Raw genomic sequence first — 24797 nt, 5'->3', positions numbered from 1 at the left:
ATGTAATAAAGCCAGGCATTGTAACCACAAGTTTTGAGTATTTTCTATGATGGTCGTCGCTCTCTGGAACACTGGTTCCGCCTCCGGGGGTAAAGCTTCTTGATTTTTCTCTGTACATCGCATTAAAAAATCATACCCTTCCAACACTAAAGAGTGAGTGTGTTTATGTGTTGACATGATAGTCAATTGTGAAGAAATGACCAGAAATGTTTTCTTATTTATACCCCTGTATCTATACAAGACGTACACAGGACGTACAGTGTACTGACTCAGCAAAACGTAGGTAAAACGAGAGAGGGTGCTAAGCGCGAGGGTACAAAACGTAAGTCAAACATATTTTTGCACACGAAATCCAAAAGGGTATATAAACCAGAGCTGGAAATTCAGGATCATTCTTACTGGGCACTTCGAACTTGACAGACGTAGAAATATGGCACAGGCGATGATGAATTCCGTGGAAAACCGTAATTATATTCCAGCTACCAATGAAGGGTTAGGATATGCTCTACCGACAATGCCTGACACGCAGGATCCGATCGGATTTGATCTGGGACTTTATAATATGCCAGAACCCATGACAAAGGAAGATATGGGCATCTTAACCACCACTTTGGATGGCATTGTCAACATGCTGACTCAACTGAAAGAGTACAACACCAGTGAATTTTGTTTGATACGTGGAAAATTGTCCCGATTAGAAGTTAAAGTCGCTAGAATGGAAGAAAAAATGAGAGGAAACCAGAAAAATGAAAACACAGGAGCTGCCAAGAAAAATTAAGACACAGGAGCTGCCAAGAAAAGTAAACAGACAGACCCATGTTTCATATGTAAAGAATTAGGACATTGGGCTCCGGACTGTCCCAGAAAAAACAGAACTTATGCTACAAGTGTGGAAATTTTGGACATTGGGCCCATCAGTGCACAGATGATAGTATGGAATTTGTTAAAGAAGTCGAAAAACTGGAGAAAAAGGCTCAAGAAAACAAGACCACTCATCAGGAACATAAGACCAGTCAACAGGATAAAATTCCAGTTAACAACAAGAGGAAACTTCCTGCTACTACAACCCAGACGGAGAAGAAACAGCCCCTAAAACTCCAGAAGAAAAAGTAATTATGTACACATTTTTTTTAATAAATCATCTTACACACTTTACTGTGTTATTGTTTTTTCCGTTTTCAGAAAATAGAGAGAGAGAGGCTTGCTCTGAATGACACATGACGTCACAATGCATACCGAGCTGTGATTTGAATCGATGCCAAGTTTGTGTATTGCCTATGTATTGACTGACTCAGCACAAACGTAGATTAAACGTACCCCCCTTTTGCTTGGGTTTTTCCAGGATGTATACTAGATTGAACCGGCCAGGGAACAAAAAAAGTGAACTCAGTTGACCCAGCCATCCAGGATCTGGGGGGACAAAAAGTGCACTCAGTTGACCAAGCCATCCAGGCTGCTTATACTACTAAGGAAAAAAATTGATAGATATAACAAACATATAATTCGTCAAAATTTCAAAGTAATATAGGATATTTACTATTGACAATCACGAAGGGTGATCAAAAATTTTGTGAATTATCCCTTTGTCTAAATAAACACAATTCAGATCAGAATGAAATTTGGCATTTATATACATTTATAAATATGGTCTATAAATATTATGTGTTACATAATATTTTGCTACTTGTTTATGCGTTACAATGTCGTCAATATGTAGATGACATGTTAGAAAAATGGCTGACTCAATCCTACTAGAGAAAGGAACGGCTGTAAAGTTTTACGTAAATCTTGGAAAATCGTTTGCAGAAATTCATAATAATTTGTACAAGGTTAATGGCGACAAAGGACGTGCCAAAAAAAATTCAATTAGTAATTGTATGGATTGTTTTAGTAAAGGAAGGGAGATGGTAAAATATGATGCTCGTTTTGGTGCCAGGTGAAAGTGAGTTTGGAAAGAGATGTGTACTTAGGTGAGGAATTTGTAATAAAAAATCGCCGAATCACAGTCAGAAAAATAGTTGAATATCTTAACAATAAAAAAACCTAAATCCACTGAAATTTCAGTTTCTTTAGACTGTTAACAAATCAAGTATGATAAAGGGAAATGTCCCATTCTTGATCCACACTGGAAACACGACGCATCAAAGAGGAGTCGGGTTGTGATGGACACCATGCTAATACTGGGAAAAGAAATCCTAATCCACCTATCATATGGCCGAGTTTTGGCAATTTGTGACACATGGGCTGTTCTTATTATAAAATTAACCTGCGTTTGGGCTGCTTTGAACAGTACGCTGCGGAGCATGTTACATGACTATCTGGACCATATGTTTCGTGCATTGGCAGAACGATGGCATGTGTGTACTAAAACATGAGAGGTCTTAAAAAAACACTGAAACCAAGCTTGATTTTTTATGGAAGTTATTCAATTAGTTTGCAATTAGTTTGCAAACCTTTTGATCGCCCCTCGTACTTTAAGAGGGCATGACCATATGCAGACTACTTAAACATCCAAAAATAAGAGTTCTGTATAAAAATATAGGATATTACATTAAATATTTAGCTGGAACACATGGTTTTTCTTTACTGAATAATAGCATAAGGCTAGAAAATCATATTTCATACTTTTATATATGAATCTGTTGGATACTTCGTTGTCCGCCCAGCCTCATTAAAGTATACTGCTGTACGTATAGTGATTCAACTAATCATGCAATTGATTTATTTTTTATGTAAAGAGTAGCAGAAAAACAACCCAACCCTTTGCGTATGTAATCAATATTATAATTATGGACATCGCTGGATATTTAGTCCTTTTCTTGGTTTCAACCTACTCTCGGTCGATAATATTTACAGTTTTGTACTATGTACATACAGATTTGGGGAGGACCTTTCACAAAATACCTTACACCTACCACGGTAAGACAAAAAAGGTCAACTACTCCAAAAATTGATATCCGAGCCTAAGTGTGACACAAAAATTCCTATTATTTTACTTCATTTGAATATTTTGTGAAGAATTCTATGGACAAATATCTTTAATAAACAAAGAGATTACGAAGCTTTCAAATTTCAATCTTAGTCACTGTCACTTACTGAAAAAAAACAAGCCAAACAATATTGACTTCCGCTGTATATATGTACACATAACAGTATTAAATGAAGTATTGATTAATACATTACCGATAACGTGTCTAATAAATCCAACAAACAACTTTGGGATTTTTTAAGTTCTCGCAAAGCCAATGATCCAGGCAAAGGCAAAAATCGTAGAAAAGGAAACACAATGTAGATTGAATCTGTTCCTGGGTTGGCAACCTCGTTCAGCAAATCATTCTGTTTTATAAGAAGATTGCGCAGGGGGCCTTCTTTTCCAAGACTGCGACCAATTATCTGTTTGAAATTTTAAAAAGTTTTTCTTTAAAAACAACTATAAAGCTTCATCATTCCTTCTGCTAATTAACATCTATAATTGCAAGTTTTGAAGATTAAGGGTGTTTAACCTGAAAATTGTGGTTAAATATAAAAATTATTTAGAATTCTACTGTAGGAGATTTACTGTTTTTAGTACATCTTGACACCTCTGTTTTGATTGGTGACGTCTTTAAAAATCTTCTGTCTTCAGATTCTACATAACTGATTAAATATAACCTATCTTATTATAAACTAATTCAAATCTGCAAGATAGTATCTGTTTTCAGTATTTCTAACCTGAACTGTTAAAAACACTAGAAGCAGTGAATGCATGTTATTCTATGCTTATCTTTGTTCTGTTCAATAACAGGTAACTTACGTTGAAATAATAATAGATAAATGATGAATGAGAGAAAGAAAATTTCAAAATTAACCAATTCCCTGAGGCGAACAGTAAAACCATAATCTAAAATGTAATTTCCTACCAATTTCTTTGAAGTATATATTGTATGATCATTAATTCTTACCAAAACTTCAACGGTGTTGAAAATAAAGTCATCGACGAAGTCGACGGGGAAAATATTCTTCCCAGATAAAGACCGAATATCATCTTTAAATGTCTGTAGATTTTTTAATATTTGACTTTCCAAGCAAGTTAGTCCCTTTCCATACGTATGTAGAAGTTGAAACGCAAGTTTCCTACGTTTTGTGCAAAGTACACTTGGTGATGAAAATCCTACATCCGCATAATCATCGAAAGCATATTTACCGGTAAACGTTAATGGACGATCTGCAGTAATGGTGGCATTTGGTTCCTTCAGAAACAAGTCTCTAAGGATATCTATTGAATTTATCACGACAAATTTTTCGCCTAATAAATGAAATTGGAAAATATCGCCGTACATTTGGGCCCATTCGTAAAGTTTAAGGTGAAGCTTTGAAATATCAACCTCAAACACCACCCCTACTATTGGCCATCCTTTTGGTCCTGGGGGCTGCGGGCTCTCTGTTTTACAAACAAAGTTTTTAACGACGGTATATCCACACATAATCACAATCAAAACTGTAAGAATATATTCCAACATAATGCCGATTTAGAACTGCAGACGATTGCTTTATAAGGATTCTGGTTGCACTTCCATTTGAGCCTTGGTTTTTAGACAAATTGCCTTACTCTGTCGACGTTGTTGTTGATGATGATCGTTGTTGCTGTAAAGTGATTTACATATCAAGTAATTTTTAACATTGAATGAAATGTTAAGGGGAAATTGCTGAAAAAAAAAATGTAGGTACTGTTCATTTATTCACACTTCTTATTTCCACCTAGTCAAAGGGTCTAATCTGTAACTAATTAAACAACCTCTTTATCTCTTCGCTTGATGAGTTATAAATTAATTTTAAAGTTAAAAGTTGACCTCATGGGGTTTTGCTTAACTTTTTGTCGTTCCTTCCCCAAATGACTGAAGGAATAAGACTTCAGACATAAGCAGTTCACTGTCCGTTCTGAATAAGGCATTAACACAGTAACTACTGTTTCTGGAATTCAAATACCTTTAGTGCGGGTATAGGGCTTGCCTCTACGAAAGATGTTACTGCATGAATAAGGCATCTAAAGGTATGAATTAATACATTATAATTAAAAGGGCCGACCATATGCAGTTTTCTCCTAAAATGGTAAGGGGCTTATTTGTATATGATTGCAGAGACCAATAATTAAATAGTCATTTTTTAATAAATATAACATGCATATGTATGGCCCATCCCAGCTGAAATGCTAAATCCTGCATAATATGTAGAAGACACTGGTTTAGATTAATATACATTCTTGAATAAAGGCTGGAGCTGGAAACATTTCTACAGTTGCAGTGATCTTAGCATAACAGTTAAACACCCAATTTTACGTTAACGCCCCCAAAATTTACCTAATTCGAGATCAATAATATACCGCCCGTCAATCATTAAAAAAAACAAAAGCTACTGATTTGATTGACAGGCCAGCTACCTGTGCTTCCTGATAATCTGAGTTTGCATGTTTGGGAAACAATTACCCGGTCATGCGTAAAACGCTTTCATATACTGCATGGTCGCTTTGTATGTATACACTCTGGTAAAAAAAATCAAATCGCTATATTGTTTGGTAATTATATTTCAAAAAATAATTGAGTGTAGATAATTAAACATTGACTTTATGATTAATTTTTTCAATCTCCATTGTTCTTTGGTACTTGTACATGTAGTAAGCGATATGACGTCCAAGACAACTCAACTGTCACAATCACTGTTCGAATTTCCTCTAATGTATATATTCGTATAATGAAAAGGGTGAAGATAACGAACAGTGATCGATCTTTTATTAAAAGTCTACAAACAATACAAATCTGTGAACAGGGCATAAAAACACGGACCCCAGAAATTCCATTGGTGAATACTTTTGACACGATTGTTGGCCAGAAAAATAAATGATATTCTGGTTATGGCACATGTCGGATTGTCCACACGATAAATGAAATCTCTTTATTTCAATATTTAAACTTATTGAATGATGATTTCTTTTACTGACGATTAAAAAATATTGATATGATTGCTTTGTAGTTTTCACTCGTGATTTTTATTTACTTCTTTTTTCTTTAAAAAAAAAAAAAATATTTCTTTATATTTTTTTTTCCTTCAAAAGATATCGATGAAAACCAATTTTATATTAAAATATAAAAATTATTTACAATAATTTCTCTTAAAATTAGACAAAAGCGTGTAATGTTGATCCTGATCACCAAAGACAGACTTCCTGTGTACTACAATGTGTATAGGGATTTTTGACATCTTGAGTATTTGGGCTCTCCAGGTAAATAACACCAGTACAACTAAGACAACTCCCTCTGCTCAGGTAACCGTACGGTAAAAAAATTGGGTCTTTAAGTAACCTATGTGACTGATGAGATAACCCTTTTTTATATACATGCATGTTATATATGTCATTCTTTATTGTAATCAAATACCAACATTTCTGTTTATTTTTTTTTTACGTGGATTTTTTTTCTTTAACCTAATATAATAATAAACTACTTACCTCCAGACAGCTCCAAGTAACACCATTGAACGATAACAGTCGTAAGCTACAGTCGGCGAAGTTATTGATAAGAAATTACATATATATCAGACTTGACTGGTCATCATGGATTATCTACATGTTTTATTACGGATATGTGTCCTTGGCTTATCGTAAAGATAAGTGCAGCACACTAACCGATAACTCATCAAGTATGAGTTTCTTACATCTATCTTTTTGCAATAGTTTGAGTCTTCAATAGCTTAAAGCACTTCACTTTTTTTTCAGTTGGAAAAATACATCTAATTCTATTTTTCATTGATAATTAGACAAAAAAGTAAAATATTTCAATACAATTAAAATGAAAATACTTTGCAATTTTAGAGCCTTTTAGATCATATTTATTGCAAATGCTTTGTTATGGCGTGTAAAACGTTGCTTTATTCAATAATCTTGTGATGTATATTCAAAATCTTGTGATGTATGTTCAAAATCTTGTGATGTATATTCAAAATCTTGTGATGTATGTTCAAAATCTTGTGATGTGTATTCAATATCTTGTGATGTATATTCAAAATCTTGTGATTATGTTCTATAATCTTTTGATGTATGTGCTATATCTTGTTATGTATATTCAAAATCTTGTAATGTATATTCAAAATCTTGTGATGTATGTTCTATAATCTTGTGATGTATATGCAATATCTTGTGATGTTTTATTCAAAATCTTGTGATGTATGTTCTATAATCTTGTGATGTATATGCAATATCTTGTGATGTATATTCAAAATCTTGTGATGTATGTTCTATAATCTTGTGATGTATGTGCAATATCTTGTTAAGTATATTCAAAATCTTGTGATGTATGTTCAAAATCTTGTGATGTATATTCAAAATCTTGTGATGTATGTTCAAAATCTTGTGATGTGTATTCAATATCTTGTGATGTATATTCAAAATCTTGTAATGTATGTTCTATAATCTTATGATGTATATGCAATATCTTGTTATGTATATTCAAAATCTTGTGATTATGTTCTATAATCTTTTGATGTATGTGCTATATCTTGTTATGTATATTCAAAATCTTGTAATGTATATTCAAAATCTTGTGATGTATGTTCTATAATCTTGTGATGTATATGCAATATCTTGTGATGTTTTATTCAAAATCTTGTGATGTATGTTCTATAATCTTGTGATGTATATGCAATATCTTGTGATGTATATTCAAAATCTTGTGATGTATGTTCTATAATCTTGTGATGTATGTGCAATATCTTGTTAAGTATATTCAAAATCTTGTGATGTATATGCAAAATCTTGTGATGTATGTTCTATAATCTTGTGATGTATATGCAATAATCTTGTTATGTATGTGCAATAATTGCATTTTGGGTAATATGACGCAATAGTGTTCTGGTTAAGTAAGGACAATTTTCATTGGTTGCAAATAACGAAAGTAGCGGGGTGATGCATACGTAGATCAATTGGACTTTCTTTTCTTTCGTTTTGATCGCCGAAATATTGCCGACTCGGCGTTAAAAAATAATTATCAATCAGTCTCTCGTTTTGATACAAAGAAAAGAGACATAAGATATGGATTATATATGCAGGTATTTCAGTGAGGAAGATATAAATGTAATTAACATGATAAATAGAGTGAAGTCCTCAAATCATCGAAAATCTTAATATTTCTAAAGAAAAACTAGTTGTTCATCAAGTTTTTTCTTCTCCTGTAAAAGAGCTGATCGGTAGTCTAGTAATAATGAAAACACGAAAAAAGATTATCTTCTTGTCATATTAATTAGGGTGATTACTCAGCATAATTTTATATTTGGAATATACTCATGATAAATTTGATTGATTGATTGATTGTATATTGTTTTACGTCCCATTCGAGAATTTTTCACTCATATAGAGACGTCACCATATACCGGTGAAGGGCTTCAAATTTTGACCTTTACTCGGCACTCAGGGCCATTGAGCAGTGAGGGATCTTTATCGTGCCAACGCCTGCCGTGACACGGGGCCTCGGTTTTTAAGGTCTCATCCGAAGGACCCGCAACTTTCACTTCAAAGTGCCGAGCGCATGGCGAAGGAACAGTTGCTACCTATTTTTTTATCGACTTAGGTCTGTCGCGGCCGAGATTCGAACTCACGACCTCCCGATCACGAAGCGAGCGCTCTACCGACTGAGCTACCGTGAACGGTGATAAATTTGAAGAGTATATAGAAGTTTAAGGCTTATCCAATTACAGTGTCAACTACACTCTATCCTTTGTATGTTTTTTTCTTCAGTTCGCAGCTACTGTATACATCGATCACTTTCATATGATTTTCTCAGTGTATTACACATGTAGTGGGACAGCTGATTAGGTTTGACATGAGATATGGTGATTGGTCACCTGCAATCATGATTGCTAAAACTGATGACTAACTTGATGCAACCCAATGTTTAAACCTATGTGACCTAACCTTATCTCACAGATTTTTTGTAAGCCTTCCAGTCATTTTTAAATATACAATGTACATGCATGCTTCACATGGAGAGTTGTAACTTGTTAGAGTAAGTCAGATAAAACCCCTGTTTTTCCCCTGTCAATTGAAAAGCAAAATATCACTGTCTAAATCTTCTGCAGAGTTGTATCAGCTACAGCCTTGATAGATGATACTAATTAAAATGACACAAGTCATTCCATCTCTCTTACATAAATCGTCATACTTCATAACACTTTGCTCAAAGCTAATATATCCTGGCCCAACATCAGATGTTTGTCATAGTCCTACATAGTGAGGTTCAAATTCTAAAATCAGTGCAGGAGTCCTTAATTATCTTACATGTATCTGATGAAAGATTCATCATTCACTGAATCAGGACTGTGTCTAAATATACCTGCTTTTCTTTTATTTAGAGGTCAGTTCACTTAACTAGAGGCTGCATTGTGCTTTAAAATTGCCAGTGCACAACATCACTGCCAAGTGCCAATGAAAGGATCAAATACTGAAATACTTCATTTTTGGTTTACTTCCACAGATATTTCAACTATGTTCATCTTGTTAACTTGCATTGCAAGTCCCTCTTTTGAAAGAAGTTGCATAATTTAACTTCAATATTATTCTTTTGTCACCTGTTCAGCTATTATATACGTGTACTTAAGTCTATGTTCTCCCAATGTTTCTGATGGAAGTTTTGTATTTTGTAGATTCGTTATTGGTTAAGAGTGAAATTGAACCATTTTATGTGTTTTAAAAAATTCTTACTCATCAGGTTGCCCGCGTGGCGCAGTGCTTAGAGCATCTGCTCTAGATTTGCGTGGCGCAGTGATTAGAGCATCTGCTCTAGAGTCCCGAAGTAAGGAGTTGATCCTTATGTCGTGGGTTCGAATCCCACTGTGGGACGTGGAGACAGGTCCTTCGGATGAGACCGTACAAACCGAGGTCCCATGTCACAGTAGGTGCTGGTATGAAAAAGATCCCTCCCTGCTCAATGGCCCTATGTGCCGAGCATACGACAAAATTTGCAGCTCTCCATTGGCAAGTGGTGGCACCTCCATATGAGTAAAAAATACTCGAGAGGGACATTAAACAACATACAAACAAACACACTTATCAGTTGGAGAGCAATCAATGGCAATGAGTACTTCACTTATTCCTTTGACAATATAAGTATTTTAAATACACAGGTTACTTGTTGCAATATTTAAATGATCATGTTTTACAAATGAATGATTAAAAATTAGACATTATGCAGAAAGTGTATTTCTATATGTCACTGAACTACACATGTATGGAATTTAGTACCAAATTTTGTATGTCTATGCACTAAAAAGGTACTGAATTGAAATTTTATTATTTTTTTTTTTTTTTACAAAATCTCCTTCACTTTATTTATCTCAGATTTATATTGTCATATCAATTACTGAACAGAACAGAGACCAACATAGTTTGTCAAAGTTTCTAGTTTTCTCTGGAATAAAGGTACTATAGTAAAAATTTATAGCAGTGCAATATTTTTAGTACATTCCTTATCCTACACAATTCTTATAATAATGACACTGTTGACCAGGGTCCCAACCAAGAAGAATTTAGACGCAACATGTCTTGTTACACATGTGTTGACCTTGAATCTGGTGGTAGTGGGCAAAGTCAGTTTTCAGATGTAAAGAATATTCCCCGTATTCTGAAATATGAAAATATAATTAGAATTTATGCAAACTAAGGTAAATTTTTTACAGATAAATTTCGCCAAGTAGTCGGTGATAGCCCAAAGGAGGACTGGAGTAATAAACCTTTTTATAATATTATAAACAATAACATGTACCTAAGTATAAGTCTTTCAGATAATGGACTGCATCTTCAGCTGTTAATAATGCAGCAGAGTAGGTACACTTGACTTTCACAAACTTGGAAATTGCTGTCGTAGCATAAAGTCTGGTAAGATACTTCACAGAGAGGAGGATGCAGAACTAAATTATGTGAAACACCTTAAGCACCCAATCAATTCATCGAGCCAAATTCCTGAAAAATAAACCAAAATATTTCAATCATTGAAAACTAAAACCACATCCATAGTACATGAATGCCCTGCCCAGTGTTCATTGTAATGCAACATGAAAAGAAATGTGCTTTGCTTCTTTGTTAAAGATGAGGTAAATGAGAGATATTGAGGTCAAGGTCACAGTGAAAGTTAAGTCAGAAATATGTGACACAGTTGAATAGCTGTGACCAATTTGTGTTAGTGAATGAGGTTTAAAGAAAATCTTGAGAATAGTTTCTTTCAAACTAATATTAAAATAAGACTATTAGTAAAGTCAAAATGTCATGGGGAACGACAAGGTAAAAAAATAATGGACAGCGTTGATAAGTTTTCACCAATAAGTTTTATTATATGTGATAAAGATAAAAATATCTTTAATGGTTTCTTTTAAATTGAGTTTAAAATAGTAAGGTCAAAAAGAAGGTAAAAAACAGCAAGTCTGCAATTAATTAGTTTTTGCATAAAACAAAACAGTTTTATCTGATTTAATTCATTGAATTTTTCATAAACATTTAAATATATAACATTACACTGAAATTTAAATTTCATTGCATTAAGGACCCTCTATACACTAAAGGAAAAGATTTTTTGGACATTGAGAAAATTATAGTGTGTAAGGGTCTAAATGTTGAGCTTACATGTATCTATTACATGTTCAACATAGTGTACCTTGCATTTACCCCCAGGAAAAATGTTCAAAGACAATGAAGTACTGATGAACAAATATCATTGTTGTTTACTTAAATGGGCAAAATACCAGCAAATTAAAGTGTTCAATCTATTCATCTTAGCCTATTAAAATGTTATAAATGCTTTATTTGATCACAAATTAAGAAATAAACTGTACACGTCAATTTATCTTATTCTAGATCAAAGGGCAGATTACTCTATCTGCATAAAAATACAACAAATCAGAACTCTTTAGTGTGCAGTGTATAGAGGGCTCTTAAATTGTTTGTACATGGCTACACAAACTTTGACTACATAAGTTCAGATACCCATTTGCAGATGTGCACATGCATTACCTTTTTCACTTAAAATTAAGCACAGCTTCAAAGTTGGAGACAGTTATTCTTTGTGTCCTCATGACTTCCCCCATAAGATTTGTTCAATACCCTTTTGGTGCCTCTGTAGTATTTAGACAGAATCATTGCATAGCATAACCAGACAAATGGAGCATCTGCTTCAGTAAATTTCAGACAAGTCAAGGATCCTCTGTCATAGGAGCAAGAAGGATATGGTGCTCATGTGACTCTGGCTGAATCCAATCCATAGCTGAAAATATTAAAAACATTTAGTTGATGATGCCAATTAATATTTTAACTCTATAACCTGTGGTTCATAATTTTAAAGAAGTATAAAAATTGGGAATGTTTGCAAACTACACTACCTCAGGAAGCTTTCTATAAAGTTTCAATTTTTTCCTAGTAAGTTGTTCAGTAGAAGAAGATTTTTAAAGACTTTTATCCCCAATTGAAAGGCCCCATCTTACCATCCAGGGGTCATGATTTGTACAGTTTAGAAATTTCAAAACCTCATCACAATACATGAGATGCTTAGTTAAGCTTTCAGGTCAGGTGAGCTAAAAAAAAAAATATAAATCATTCATACAATGTTCCAAATTTTAACAATAAACCTGACAAGCCTTGCCATTATATCTTTCTAAGGAAAATCCTGTACTTATTATCAAATGACATATCTAATGCTCTTTTATTTTAATTTAAAATATAGAGAATAATATAATTAGAGTGTTTCAAAGAAGTGTAACCTTTTCTATATTGCATCATTAAAAGTGTAAATAATCTTAATTAAGAGTGGTCAGCTATTTATTTCCTACTAGCATTATAGTGCTTATTGTCTGCTAAGAAAAAAATCCATCAATAGTAAAGTGTGTAAGACTTTGATAGAAATACATGAGTATTTAAATTTCAATGTGTATGGTAACTATACATAATCCAGCAAGTACAGTGTCATGAGCTCATAAACATGTATAAATGCTAATTAATTATCGATACCCTACCTCTCAAAACTCAAAAGGCATACATGTATGTTGGATTAAATGTCTGGAGTATTTTTTGCGAAGTAGGTCAAAGAGGAAGGACATGTAGAGTTGTAGACTGTTCACATAATGTTGGTACTGACAACAATCAGTGCATATACTAAATAGCATAGACTTACCTCTTAAATATCAAAAGCCGAACCGGATACATTCATTATGAACTATTTACAAAAAGTAGTCAAAGGTCACTTTCAATGATCTCAAAGTTTGTAACTATGGTATTTTACAAAAGTCATTGTGCGATGCAAATAATTTGTGCAAAATATTCAAATCAAATGTGTGACAGACACCGGGTAAAGTGATCCCTATGTGTCACTCTGCTTTGCAGGCGGGACAAAAATAGCAAGGATAATTTGTTTGTTTGTTGAAAAGTGATTGAAGGATCCTTAAAAGTAGAAATTTTTGTTCATTAATGTACAGTAATTTTTACCTGTATTTTAAAGGACTTGTTGGACATAACTTATGCACCATGGTTTTTGTGTTCCTTCTCATTGATGTCTTCAGATTTTTAAGCCACCAACACTTTACATATGTTTTACATACACAGCATGCATTTATATCTGAAAATGAAAATAAAAATAAACTAGAGGTACTGTGAGCACTGAGCTCACAAAATGATCCCCCTGCCTCCCATGTTATTATAATGGCAAAGTCCATATTTTGCTATGGGAAATCTGAAATATGTGTCCGATTAAAAGTAGAATAGGGGTTGCAAAATGGCACTATATGTAACAAAGATTTTGTAAAAGTCTCATCAAATTTCATTCAGTGGTATAAGAGGAGATGCTGATAAGAAATGGGTACCCCAAAGTATATATTAATGTATGGTTGTACAGAAAGATGGAGAGCTAGACGGACGGACACCCCCATCATTATACACCCCCCCCCCCCCCCCCCCACTTTTCAACTGGGGAGTATAATAATTATAATTAATTTCATTAAAACAAATTAGTACAGAATACACAAGAATAATTAACTGATTTCGTTAATTTATACAGTTTCCATTTTAACCTCTTAACTGATTGAGGAAAAAAAATCAAATTAATTTCCCTTTACAACAGACACTTGTAGATGTTCATTTAAATTATAAGTACTGTACATATAAATCTTAATGCATATCTTATAATTACCCATACAACAGAGGTGCAGAGGTTGTTTCAAAATGATGTCATATGAAGTTATCCAATGGGCATTCACAGTACAAGCAGATACTGCGTAACTAGAGTTGACTGGAATAAAAAAAATATAAAAATCATAGTGAAAATTTGGAAGAAAAGACCTGCCTCCGGGGGGAGGGGGGTTTATAATAAATTAAGAAATGAATGTAATATTTTTTTCTTCGACCAAAGTATCAAACAAAAATTTGGACAGAAAACGTCATCAATGCGCGTACGTAGGATGAAAAAGTTTTCCATCCAAATTTTTGTTTGATACTTTGGTCAAAGAAAAAATATTAGGCTACATTCATTTCTTCGATGGAAAAGTCATGGAAAAGTAAATTTACAATTTAAAAGGGTTAATCTAAAATGCGAAATCATGTACGCGTACAATCACTTTCTCATTAAAAAAATGTTTATGATCATGATGATTCCTTTTTTATCAAAAGTGCACTCCTATACGTACCTACATGTACCTACAGTGACTTTGTACAACTTTCTTTTCATCTACGCCTGGATGGACATGCAGAATTTCCTCGTTGTACAAAAACTTTAGGACATGTTCACTGGTAACAGGATTCTCAGATTTGCGCAAAAGTTATCGACTTTATCAGTGTAAAATAAAGTTACAGACCCCAAGCCTGGACTGAGGACTCTCCTTTTCACAGCGTTTCTACTTTCACTTTGGAGACCAATGAAAAAAGTCCTTACAAAGGTTATCGAAATTAAGTCGAATATTACCCACAATGCAATTATTGCATATACATCACAAGATTATAGAACATACATCACAAGATTTTGCATCTACATCAAAAGATTATTGAACATACATCACAAGATTATCGAATATACATCACAAGATTTTGAATATTCATAACGAGATTTTGCACATACATCACAAGATTATAGAACATACATCACAAGATTTTGAATATACATAACAAGATTTTGCACATACATCACAAGATTATAAACATACATCACAAGATTTTGAATATACATCACAAGATATTGCACATACATCACAAGATTTTGAATTTACATCACAAGATTTTGCACATACATCACAAGATTATAGAACATACATCACAAGATTTTGAATATACATCACAAGATATCGCACATACATCACAAGATTTTGAATATACATCACAAGATATTGCACATACATCACCAGATTTTGAATATACATCACAATATATTGCACATACATCACAAGATTTTGAATATACATCACAAGATATTGAATATACATCACAAGATTTTGCACATACATCACAAGATTTTGAATATGCATCACAAGATTATCGAATAAAGCAACGTTTTACACGCCATACTTTGTTTCATCCCCGATGCATTTCCTTGCATTACGGCCCTTGTTCATCTATACATACTAAAAAAAATTCATTTCAAAATGATTTTCAGCTTGAAATGCTGAACATAGTTGACCACCTGTTAATGCCTTATCTTAATCTTTAAGGATTCATTGACCCTTTGATAAGAGAGATAAGTTTCATCGGGATACATAGCTATTATTTATAAGACTGTCAAGTTAATAGACCAATTTCTGTCAATTCTTGTATCCCCGCAATCTATGCTGAAAGTGTCTGTATTTAATTTATAAATTGAATTCCTTTTGGAAATTCATTAGGATTTAAATAAAATTTTACATACATTAACAGAGGGTTATTGAATCTTAATGCACTTCTTCCTTGCGGAATAAGTAGCAGTTTATGACTTAAGTATGAAACTTAATCTTAGTACTTCTTGCTGCACTTATGCTTTTATCAATGACATGCAATCGGTGTACCTTTCTATTTTAAGGATGATTCAGAATTTTGCATGCATTAAGCCTTCTTGTAATTGGATCTCCCAAACAAAATCTTATATTCTTTTGATATCAAAATAACAAATAAAAAGAAATTATAATATTCGAATCGGTTCATTGGTATTATTTCAAAATGAAACATTATTAAACTACTAGTATTTTTTCCTTAAATTTTGGAGGGAGCAGAAATAATCTTTAACTATTTACAGAGTAACTGTCAAAGAAAATCATATCTGAAAAAAAACGACTATTTATCGGATGGAAAATAAAGTTAAAGACCAAATCAAAAGTTAGCAAAAGTCTGTCTTTCGTATTGGTGAACTCCCAAGACTTCTAATCAACGAAGATGATGTACTGTGTGGGTGAATTATATCACGGTATTTTATAATTTCAGTTATATTAAATGTACCTTAAGTCGCGGAATACAGATTACATGTAGGTTATATGTTTAAAAGGTTTGCTAAAGGACTATATTCGGTAATGACCGATATTTGCCCCCCAAAATCAAACTTTGACGGAGAAATCTTTAATTATGTTCTAAAACAGGGGGATATCTGCAGACTTCAAAGCACTGAATATTTTCATAAGCCATGACGCCATATGTTAGATATGACGTCAGGAAAATGACGTAAATTCAAAATTTTCATGATTTACACAGAAAAAGGTGTATATTACGTCGATAATTTGAGTAAAAGTCACTGAGCGCAGGCCTGCTCCGACCCAATATTTTAATATAATGTGTAGAATGATAATATCAATGAAATATGTAAATATTGTTCTTGAGCAGGCCTGCGCTCTATAAATTTTATAGTAAAAATTGAACAAATTTTTTCAATTTTGTCCCTCTTTCTGAAAAATAACATAAAATCCGAATAGTTTGTGACGTCATAGAAACAAAAATTGCCAATAACCTACTTTGAAATTATAATATTTTTTGTTCATTTAGATTTCTCATACAATATATAAAATTCAGCACATTTCAAATTTTTTTCAAAATGTGACTTTTGGAGGGGGCAAAAAATATGCATATACCGCATATAGTTCTTTTAAAGATATACTTACTTGTATTTAAAACACAACTGATTATAGATGTCTAGTTTAAATGATATGCAGCATCATATTCCAGTGATATTAAACCCATATACCATATCAAATGTTTGTTGGGTTTTTTTTTTCTTTATAAAAGGTGTTTATACTTTTTATCAATTAGTCCTGATCAAGGAGTTATTCGAACATATTTAATTGTTATTGCATGCATTGTAGTTCACTTTGCATTACTGTACACCATAGGTTGATGGCAAAGTACCAACGTATCACTTAGGCAAATGTATTAATTTTTAAAAAGAATTTCATTTGCCGACATAACAAGTAAACAGCATCACTTTTCAAATAAATCAGTAAATATAATAATATTATTTATTTGAAACTGTTATCTCATAGGAAGAACACACAGAATAAACACACTTTAATCATTCCTATGTACATTTTTCAACAGATTTATTTGTTTGATTCAATTCATTTAATTAAGATCATCTTCTATTATGCAACACTCAGAAGAAATGACTTTTTGTGACATACTCAAACGTATCAAATCAATATTGAAAAAAAAAATATTTCTTTAAAATCTACAAAACTTGTTAATCTTACTTGCTTGTCTGCATTTATTTCATTAATATTTAAGTTAACTTTGTAAGAAATAACATAACAATGTTTCATTGCATACCCACTGACATTTTAAAACAAACCTAGAATGCAATGGTATTTTCTTCATATACAGATTTTCTTGAGGTAATATATGCCATCAACAAAAATAAAAAACACTACAAGACAGTCTGAAACATTCTTTCATTTATTTATCTATTTTATTTATTTATTTATTGTTTTACAATTTTATACATTATTAGTGTATGGAATGTTCAGATATGACTGACAGGTTTAATTGATTAACAAATATAATCAAACAGGTCTAGTATTTGTCGTGGGAATATTCAGAAGTATTTTAGACAGGTACGTCATCTTTCTGTACACTTCTCAACAATGAATTCTCGGAGTCTATAAATACCATAAACAAGAAGATGAATCAGAGGTGCAATTAACAGGAGGATACAAAGAAGCCAGAGGATTCCGTATCCAGGTTTCTTTGCCCAATCCATAGTTGGATAAATCGCGTTACCGGAAGCTGCCGAGTAAATCAAATTGAACAGGATGTAAAGGAACAGATATGCCATTGGTTGGTAGGCATGCAAAATCCTTGTTTCCTTGCCTCCGATTATAATATTAGCGATGACGTAGAAGGAGCTGAATATTTGTATCAGAACACTTGGGGCGTCAGCACCTGTAAAAAAGTTTTTTTTTTTTTTTCTATAATTATTTTTTTAATTGAAAAATGAGACAACCAATTTACTTTTACATTATACTAATTTTTATCAAATGAATTAAATTCGATATTTTTTTTTCACGCAGACAAAAATGATCCCAAAGATAAATGCCATAAACAGTTGTTTTACAAAGTGCTTCCACCCGCGTGGCGCAGTGGTTAAAACGTTTGCTCTAGAGTCGCGGTGTAAGGACTTGATCCTTACGTCGCGGGTTAGAATCCACTGCGCAATGCGGAGATCAGTTCTTCGAATGAGATCGTTAAAACAGAGGTCCTGTGTCGCAGAGGGTGCTGGCACGAAAAAGATCACTCATTACTGAAAGGCCTTAAGTGCCGAGTACAGGTCATAATTGACAGCCCTCCACATTAAATGGTGGCGTCTCTTTATGAGTGAAAAATTCTTGAAGGGACGTTACATAAAAAAATATAAACAAATCACCCAAAATTAACAAAATTATCAAATTAATATTTTTTAAGCATAAATTAAAGGGTTATTAATATCAAGATTCGTAACAAATTCCTTTAAACAGAATGCAACATGCTGGATGATTATCTCTAACAGGTGTAAGTAATTTCCATTAAGATTTATTTAATTTGTTATTTTTGGTCCTGACTTTTAATAACTTGCGTAAAAAAGATTCATTTTTGCGATTGGTTGCAATAGACCTATAGTCAATTGAATTAATATCTACTATAGAAAACTGTGAGTGTTTCAGTGGTATGTATTACGGTAAGTAACAAGAGAGCCAAGTAGAAGTGTCATTGTCAGGGTTGTAACGTTTGTGATGTTGTATGTCACCCACAGCAGCTTCTCATACCAGGGGGGTATTCATCAAACCAGCTGTAATTTAACATTTTTATAATCAGTTTTGGTTTTAAATCCATATCACGTAGATACTAGCTTATATACACATAAACTATTATCAATTATCAAAATTATCAAAACTCTGAATAATATTACTGTTTTGCTTTATAAAAAATATGTAATTGTCTTTGAAAAGTTGATATGTAAATAATATGTGCAATATGTGTTTTATGTTATTCATATAGTTAACTTCAAGATTTTATGACAACATTATTATTATTGTTGTTGTTTTTGTTGTTGTCTGATGATGTTGCTGTTATATTCGCTACCTGGATCAGGGACCAGAAGTGGCTGCTTTTTCAGAAAGACGTAGAAAGTAATTACACAGTCCAATACCGCATGAACAGCAAGAATGAGACAGGCCCAGTTAGAAAGGTAAAAATGGCCATGGTTCAGGATACGGTGCTAGGTCTTTTCTATAGTATGGCATCAAGAGCAAATTGAATAAATAAAATACGGCCCAGATCACTGTCCATATTGGATAGAAAAACATGTGCATCAACTAGAAAAAGAGGATTTATCTGGTTAGTATTTTAAATGAAAAAAAAATGGTAGATAAATTGATACGGCAATTCTATTAAGATTTTGCTTCTGCATCTTTCTCTAATTTTAAAGATAGCTACAGTTAAATTCTGTAAATTAAAAAAAAAAAAACCAGACGGAGTTAACAATGAGTTAAACATCTGATTGATAAGATTATGTTAAAATGATACATGTAAAATGTATTAGAATAATTGAAATTTTTTTCAAGTTTTAAAAAAAATATATGATTTTGCTCTAAACATCTTCACTGTACTTGAAAACAAAAATGAATTTCATTTTTTTTTGTAAATTAATATAGGTGAATACTTTATAGTTGGACTTACTTTGGAAATGACAAAATTCCGGGGTTCTGCATTATCGAGTTTGAAAAACTCAACCTGAAATTCCTCCTTGAAAGTTTTCACCATGTTTGAAAAAGAATATAAAAGAAAAGAATGAAAAATACTGGAAATATCGGAGAATGTTGTACACAGAGTACAAGGAGGACCTAGATGCTTGTATTTGATTAGTTTAGCAGAACAAATCCTGGTCAATGAATTTTATCAACTGGCACATATCTGGAATCCTCGTTTAATAGTTCAGTTTAGAATATGTACATGTATAGTAGTTTTTATGTTAATTCACATTTTATTTAGTTATAATGACTTTCATCAGAATAGAAATTTTAAAAACAATTTTTATGAGACAATTTAGAGAAGAGATAACAAAATACCATAGTATAAATATGTAAAGTACTTTATAATATCTACTCCAGGATTTATTCTTATTTTTGATGAACATTGTTTATTTTGTGGGCTATTTTGTAATCAATAAATGTATATGTATTTTAAATGAGTAGGGATTGTTCTCTATGTCGTCAAATTTTTCCATTTATCCGATCAAAACAAGAAGCACACGATGTGTGTGATTGGTCAATAGCGGATGCTTACTCCTCCACTGCACCTGATCCTACCTCAGATTTTTTTTTTAGAAATCCGTATTTACCCTGCTCCCAATATGTATTTTTCCAATGGTCTTTTGAGCTTTGTTCCTGTTCGTTATCTCCATATTTTATTAAAAGTAAAAAAAAAAAATTAATGCAAGCAACCACATGGATTGAGCATGAACAGCATTAAGTAAATGGGCTACCGCTCTTGCAAACTCAATTCCTTTTGAAAGACAAGGGGTCCCTTCCTGTCCCCTCCTCTGGAAAAATATGAAGATCTAAATATGAGATCCAGGGTGTTAACTAGCTCCTGGTTCAAGGTTTACCTTTTCTATCCACTGTCATCATTTCGATCAGGCTAGCTACATTGGTTTGTGGTCCTCACTCCTCTTTTTTAAGTGATGTCTTTGATTTGCTTCTTTAACATGTATTATAATGAGTTATTCAAGTTTTTTTTTTTAAATTATTAGGACACTTACGGTAACTTGAATAGGGAACCGGTAGCAGCATCCGGTTCGCCATTCGAATAGTCAATAGGGAATAGGGAATAACCTTCTAACTTCTGATTGCCTTAGGTAAGCCCACTTTAGTCAAGATAGGACCACGACACTTATTTAACATAAAATAACATAGAATCCTCATCAATCCGTTTATTTATAAACGAGGTTTTGGTAAACACCAAAATTGTTGACTTCACGTTTATAATTGCATAAAATATATGTTTCCATTATTTACATACCGTTAAAATAAAATTTTAAGAATCATCTAGTTTTTTTTTTCTTTTTTGGTTTTTGTTTGTTTGTTTGTTTGTTTGTTTTATATATATATATATATATATATATATATATATATATATATATATATATATATATATATATATATATATATATATATATATATATATATATATATATATATATATATATATCTTTGTTTATTTATCAAGAGTGTAAGGATTGCTAAATTGAATAAAGTTAACATCTCGCAAGTGTCACAAAATGAAGAACTGAAATCACTTTCTCTTTAAATCATACCTGCCCTGTCGACAGTATAAAATTGACTGCGATGCCTGAGCCGGATAAAGTGAATAAGCATTGATGTCAAGCTTGTACGTTTGTTGTAATTTTACAGCATTTAGTGTGAACAGTTTGTTTAGCTTAGTACATGAACACCACGATACTGATTACGCCATCACAGATGATAAACAAAGGAGTGAAATTGTCAAGTGCTGAATTATGTCGCAAAGCGGGGTTCATTATCTGTTGCATTGAACAATGATGTATGGCTTATGCAAATAAACCATAATGTATATTGTGCAATTAATATGTTAAACATCAATGGCAATTCTAACAAATGTTATATCTTGAAAACGCTAAAATTTGAAACTTCTTTTTAAGTATGGCATTTGTTTGTCAAAGAGAGACAATATAACCTAGGTATGCGTCAGGGATGGTATGTTTTTGTTACAATAATTTACACAGTTGATAAAGATGCTTGGCCTGTTTTAAAAGATTATGCTTACATACAAATATCATTTATTTCATTGTATAAAGCGTGCACAAACTAGAATACAAACTGTGATATTACAATATTACTGAACCATATAAATTCATATCTATAACTTATCAACTCCTACATTGATAAATCAATGCAAACACAGTATAAAGGTTATCAACTGAGTGCAGAGGAAGGAAAATAATGAATAATTTTACGAAGTCTAAATTAGGTAAGTTAAATTACTATCCTTTTGGAATGATTATCAGATGAAAAAGTCAAGTTTTATAATTTAAGTTTTCTTAAACTTTCTGGATCGAACTTGATTGTCTATGTACTAGTCAAATCCGTAAGAAATATCTTCGGATGATAACATCCTATATAAAGGATATAAACCCCGGATGTATGTATCTGGCTTGTTTGACCTATCACCAAGATTTAGACCTTCGTTAGATATAGAGGATACTGGTACGAACAACCTTTATATGATATTTTCCCCTTCTTCTTAATGGGTATGGTTCCTTTTCCTTGTTAGTTGGTTTCGTTTTTGTTTTTTTTGTTTGTTTGTTTGTTTTTTTTTTTTTTTTTTTTTTTTTTTTTTTTTTTTTTTTGTTTTTGTTTTTTTTTGTTTTTTTTTTGTTGTTTTTTTTTGTTTTGTTTTTTTTTTTTTTTTTTTTTTTGGGGGGGGGGGGGGGTTGTTTTGTTTTGTTTTTTTTGGGTTTTGTTTTTTTTTTTTTTTTTTCTTGTTTTTTGTTTTTGTTTTGTTTTGTTTTTTGGGGGTTTGGTTGGTTGATTCTTATGGAAATTGAAATTGAAAATATTGTCGACGTTTTTTTTAAATCATTATCCCAAGAACAAATGATAATGATTGTTAACAAGATTTCGTGAATTTTATAAGTGAAAGACTGTGAGTGAAGAACGTTAAATGCTTTCAATAAAAACGTTGAAGATAATGAACAGTGATCGATCTCCAAGAAAAATCTATAAACAATAAAAATCTGTGAAGAGGGGAAAAAACACGGATCCATGAAAATTCCAGGTGGGATCGGGTGCTTAGGAGTAGTAAGCATCCTCTGTTCACCGGTCACGTCCGCCGTAACCCCTCTGTATTTATCAGGTAGATTTAACATTCCGTAGTAAAATTCATTATTAAAGTCTAATAATTGTTATGAAATTCGTCAGCCAAAATACGATCCAGTGTTAGGTTATATTTGCTAAGAAGGTCATTATAATGTCCAAAGTTCACGAAATGTATGCAACAAGCATATAAAACTGGCTGAAAATTTTGCTAAGTGACGCATGAAACCTGTTTTTTTTATTGATATATTTCAGCATTTTTTGTTTGTAACAATGTTGTTCTTTTCACGTGTCACGTACTGTCTTGATCAAGCATACTTCATGTTTAGCAAGAGTTGTTAGCGTCAATCGAACTGCATCTTAATAATGGTACTTAATATTCCCTTTTCAGATGAAATTTTAGATTTTAATTTCATTAATATAAGAATCATAATTTTTTTTTTAGCCAGGAAGTTTGAAAACAATTTGTGAGTAATGGATTTGCTGTATCGAAATAAACACACGTAAATTACCAGACCCCTTATAGATAATTGCAGTTGACTGAGATGAGTTGATTTTCAATTAAGATCAGTCAATGAGCTCGTATACTATCGCTTGGACTCATTGCTAAGCCTTACATTTTATTTCGACATTTATACTGTGCATAGCACACAAATTGCTTGCATAGATATATTTTTATTTCTTTTTTATAATCCATGGAATAATTGAAATTTAACAATTTTCAATTATTTATTAATTATAAAATCTAATAACAATATCTTTTCTTGCACATTTCGTAAAAAATTTTATATAATGTAGATCTTTTAAAACGACTAATATTCCATAATATATATGCCTATAGCTTATTAAAACAATAAAACAAAACTGTTATGATGACACACTGCTAATATGAATGCAAATTTGAAAACATTCTTATGTTCATATGCATGATTGTCTTCCTTTGTTTCTCCATGTACGTTTTCCATTAAATCATTTTTTTAATGGGAAATTTAATATATATCTCACAATAAACAGACAAATCTATTTGAGTAAGGTTTCAATGAATATTTTTCAATTGCAACTAAAACAGAGGTAATATAGAATTTCAAGAAAGGAGCAATGAAATCCTCTGAACTTATCAGTAATTACATGTAACAAACTTTTAAAAATGAAGAGATAATTCAATTCGCCACTTTTTTAAAATTCATACTTTTCATACTTTAAGATAATTACTTCTCTTCTTATTTTCAGGTACATTGCTGTTACTGGTTTCCGTTATTTTTCTTTCTGTCCAAAACATTTATTTGAGACAAAATCAAATCAAAAAAGAAAATTTCCCGCTGCAAAAAACTGAAATTTTATATCACTCGTCCTCAGTATTTCTCCACAGAGAAAACAAGCAAACAGAACATAGAAGACAAACAGGCATTCTGAAGATATTCACAACATCGTCATATGTTCGCAATGCGCAAGCTTACACTTACACAAGCGGA

The 24797-nt window shown here is 32.2% G+C and overlaps 1 protein-coding gene, 1 long non-coding RNA gene and 1 pseudogene across 2 annotated transcripts in view; all 3 read right to left on the bottom strand.

Moving 5' to 3' along the window:
* The window catches only part of LOC133195253 (cytochrome P450 1A2-like), a 37310-nt gene extending 32847 nt beyond the window's left edge, over nt 1-4463 (bottom strand). The window contains exons 1-2 of the mRNA XM_061331108.1: nt 3942-4463; nt 3184-3393 (exon numbers count right to left, since the gene is read on the bottom strand). Coding sequence (XP_061187092.1) covers nt 3184-3393; nt 3942-4463 — 732 coding nt within the window. The remainder of the gene's footprint in view (nt 1-3183; nt 3394-3941) is intronic.
* A 7794-nt stretch (nt 4464-12257) lies between these two features.
* LOC133194779 (uncharacterized) lies at nt 12258-14890 on the bottom strand. The gene is made up of 4 exons (XR_009722175.1): nt 14683-14890; nt 14190-14288; nt 13490-13619; nt 12258-12275 (listed from the first exon to the last, which is right to left on the bottom strand). It is a non-coding gene; the product is annotated as an uncharacterized LOC133194779 (long non-coding RNA).
* A 3066-nt stretch (nt 14891-17956) lies between these two features.
* On the bottom strand, nt 17957-20236 carry LOC133195252 (uncharacterized; annotated as a pseudogene).
* Nucleotides 20237-24797: the final 4561 nt, after the last annotated feature.

This window comes from Saccostrea echinata, unplaced genomic scaffold (assembly GCF_033153115.1).
Source record: "Saccostrea echinata isolate AGI-Se365-2 ecotype Australia unplaced genomic scaffold, CSIRO_AGI_Sech_v1 ptg000029l, whole genome shotgun sequence".
Classification (NCBI taxonomy): Eukaryota; Metazoa; Mollusca; class Bivalvia; order Ostreida; family Ostreidae; genus Saccostrea; species Saccostrea echinata.
The sequence above is the reverse complement of the archived record's forward strand: the minus strand, read 5'-3'. Positions and strand labels throughout refer to the sequence as shown.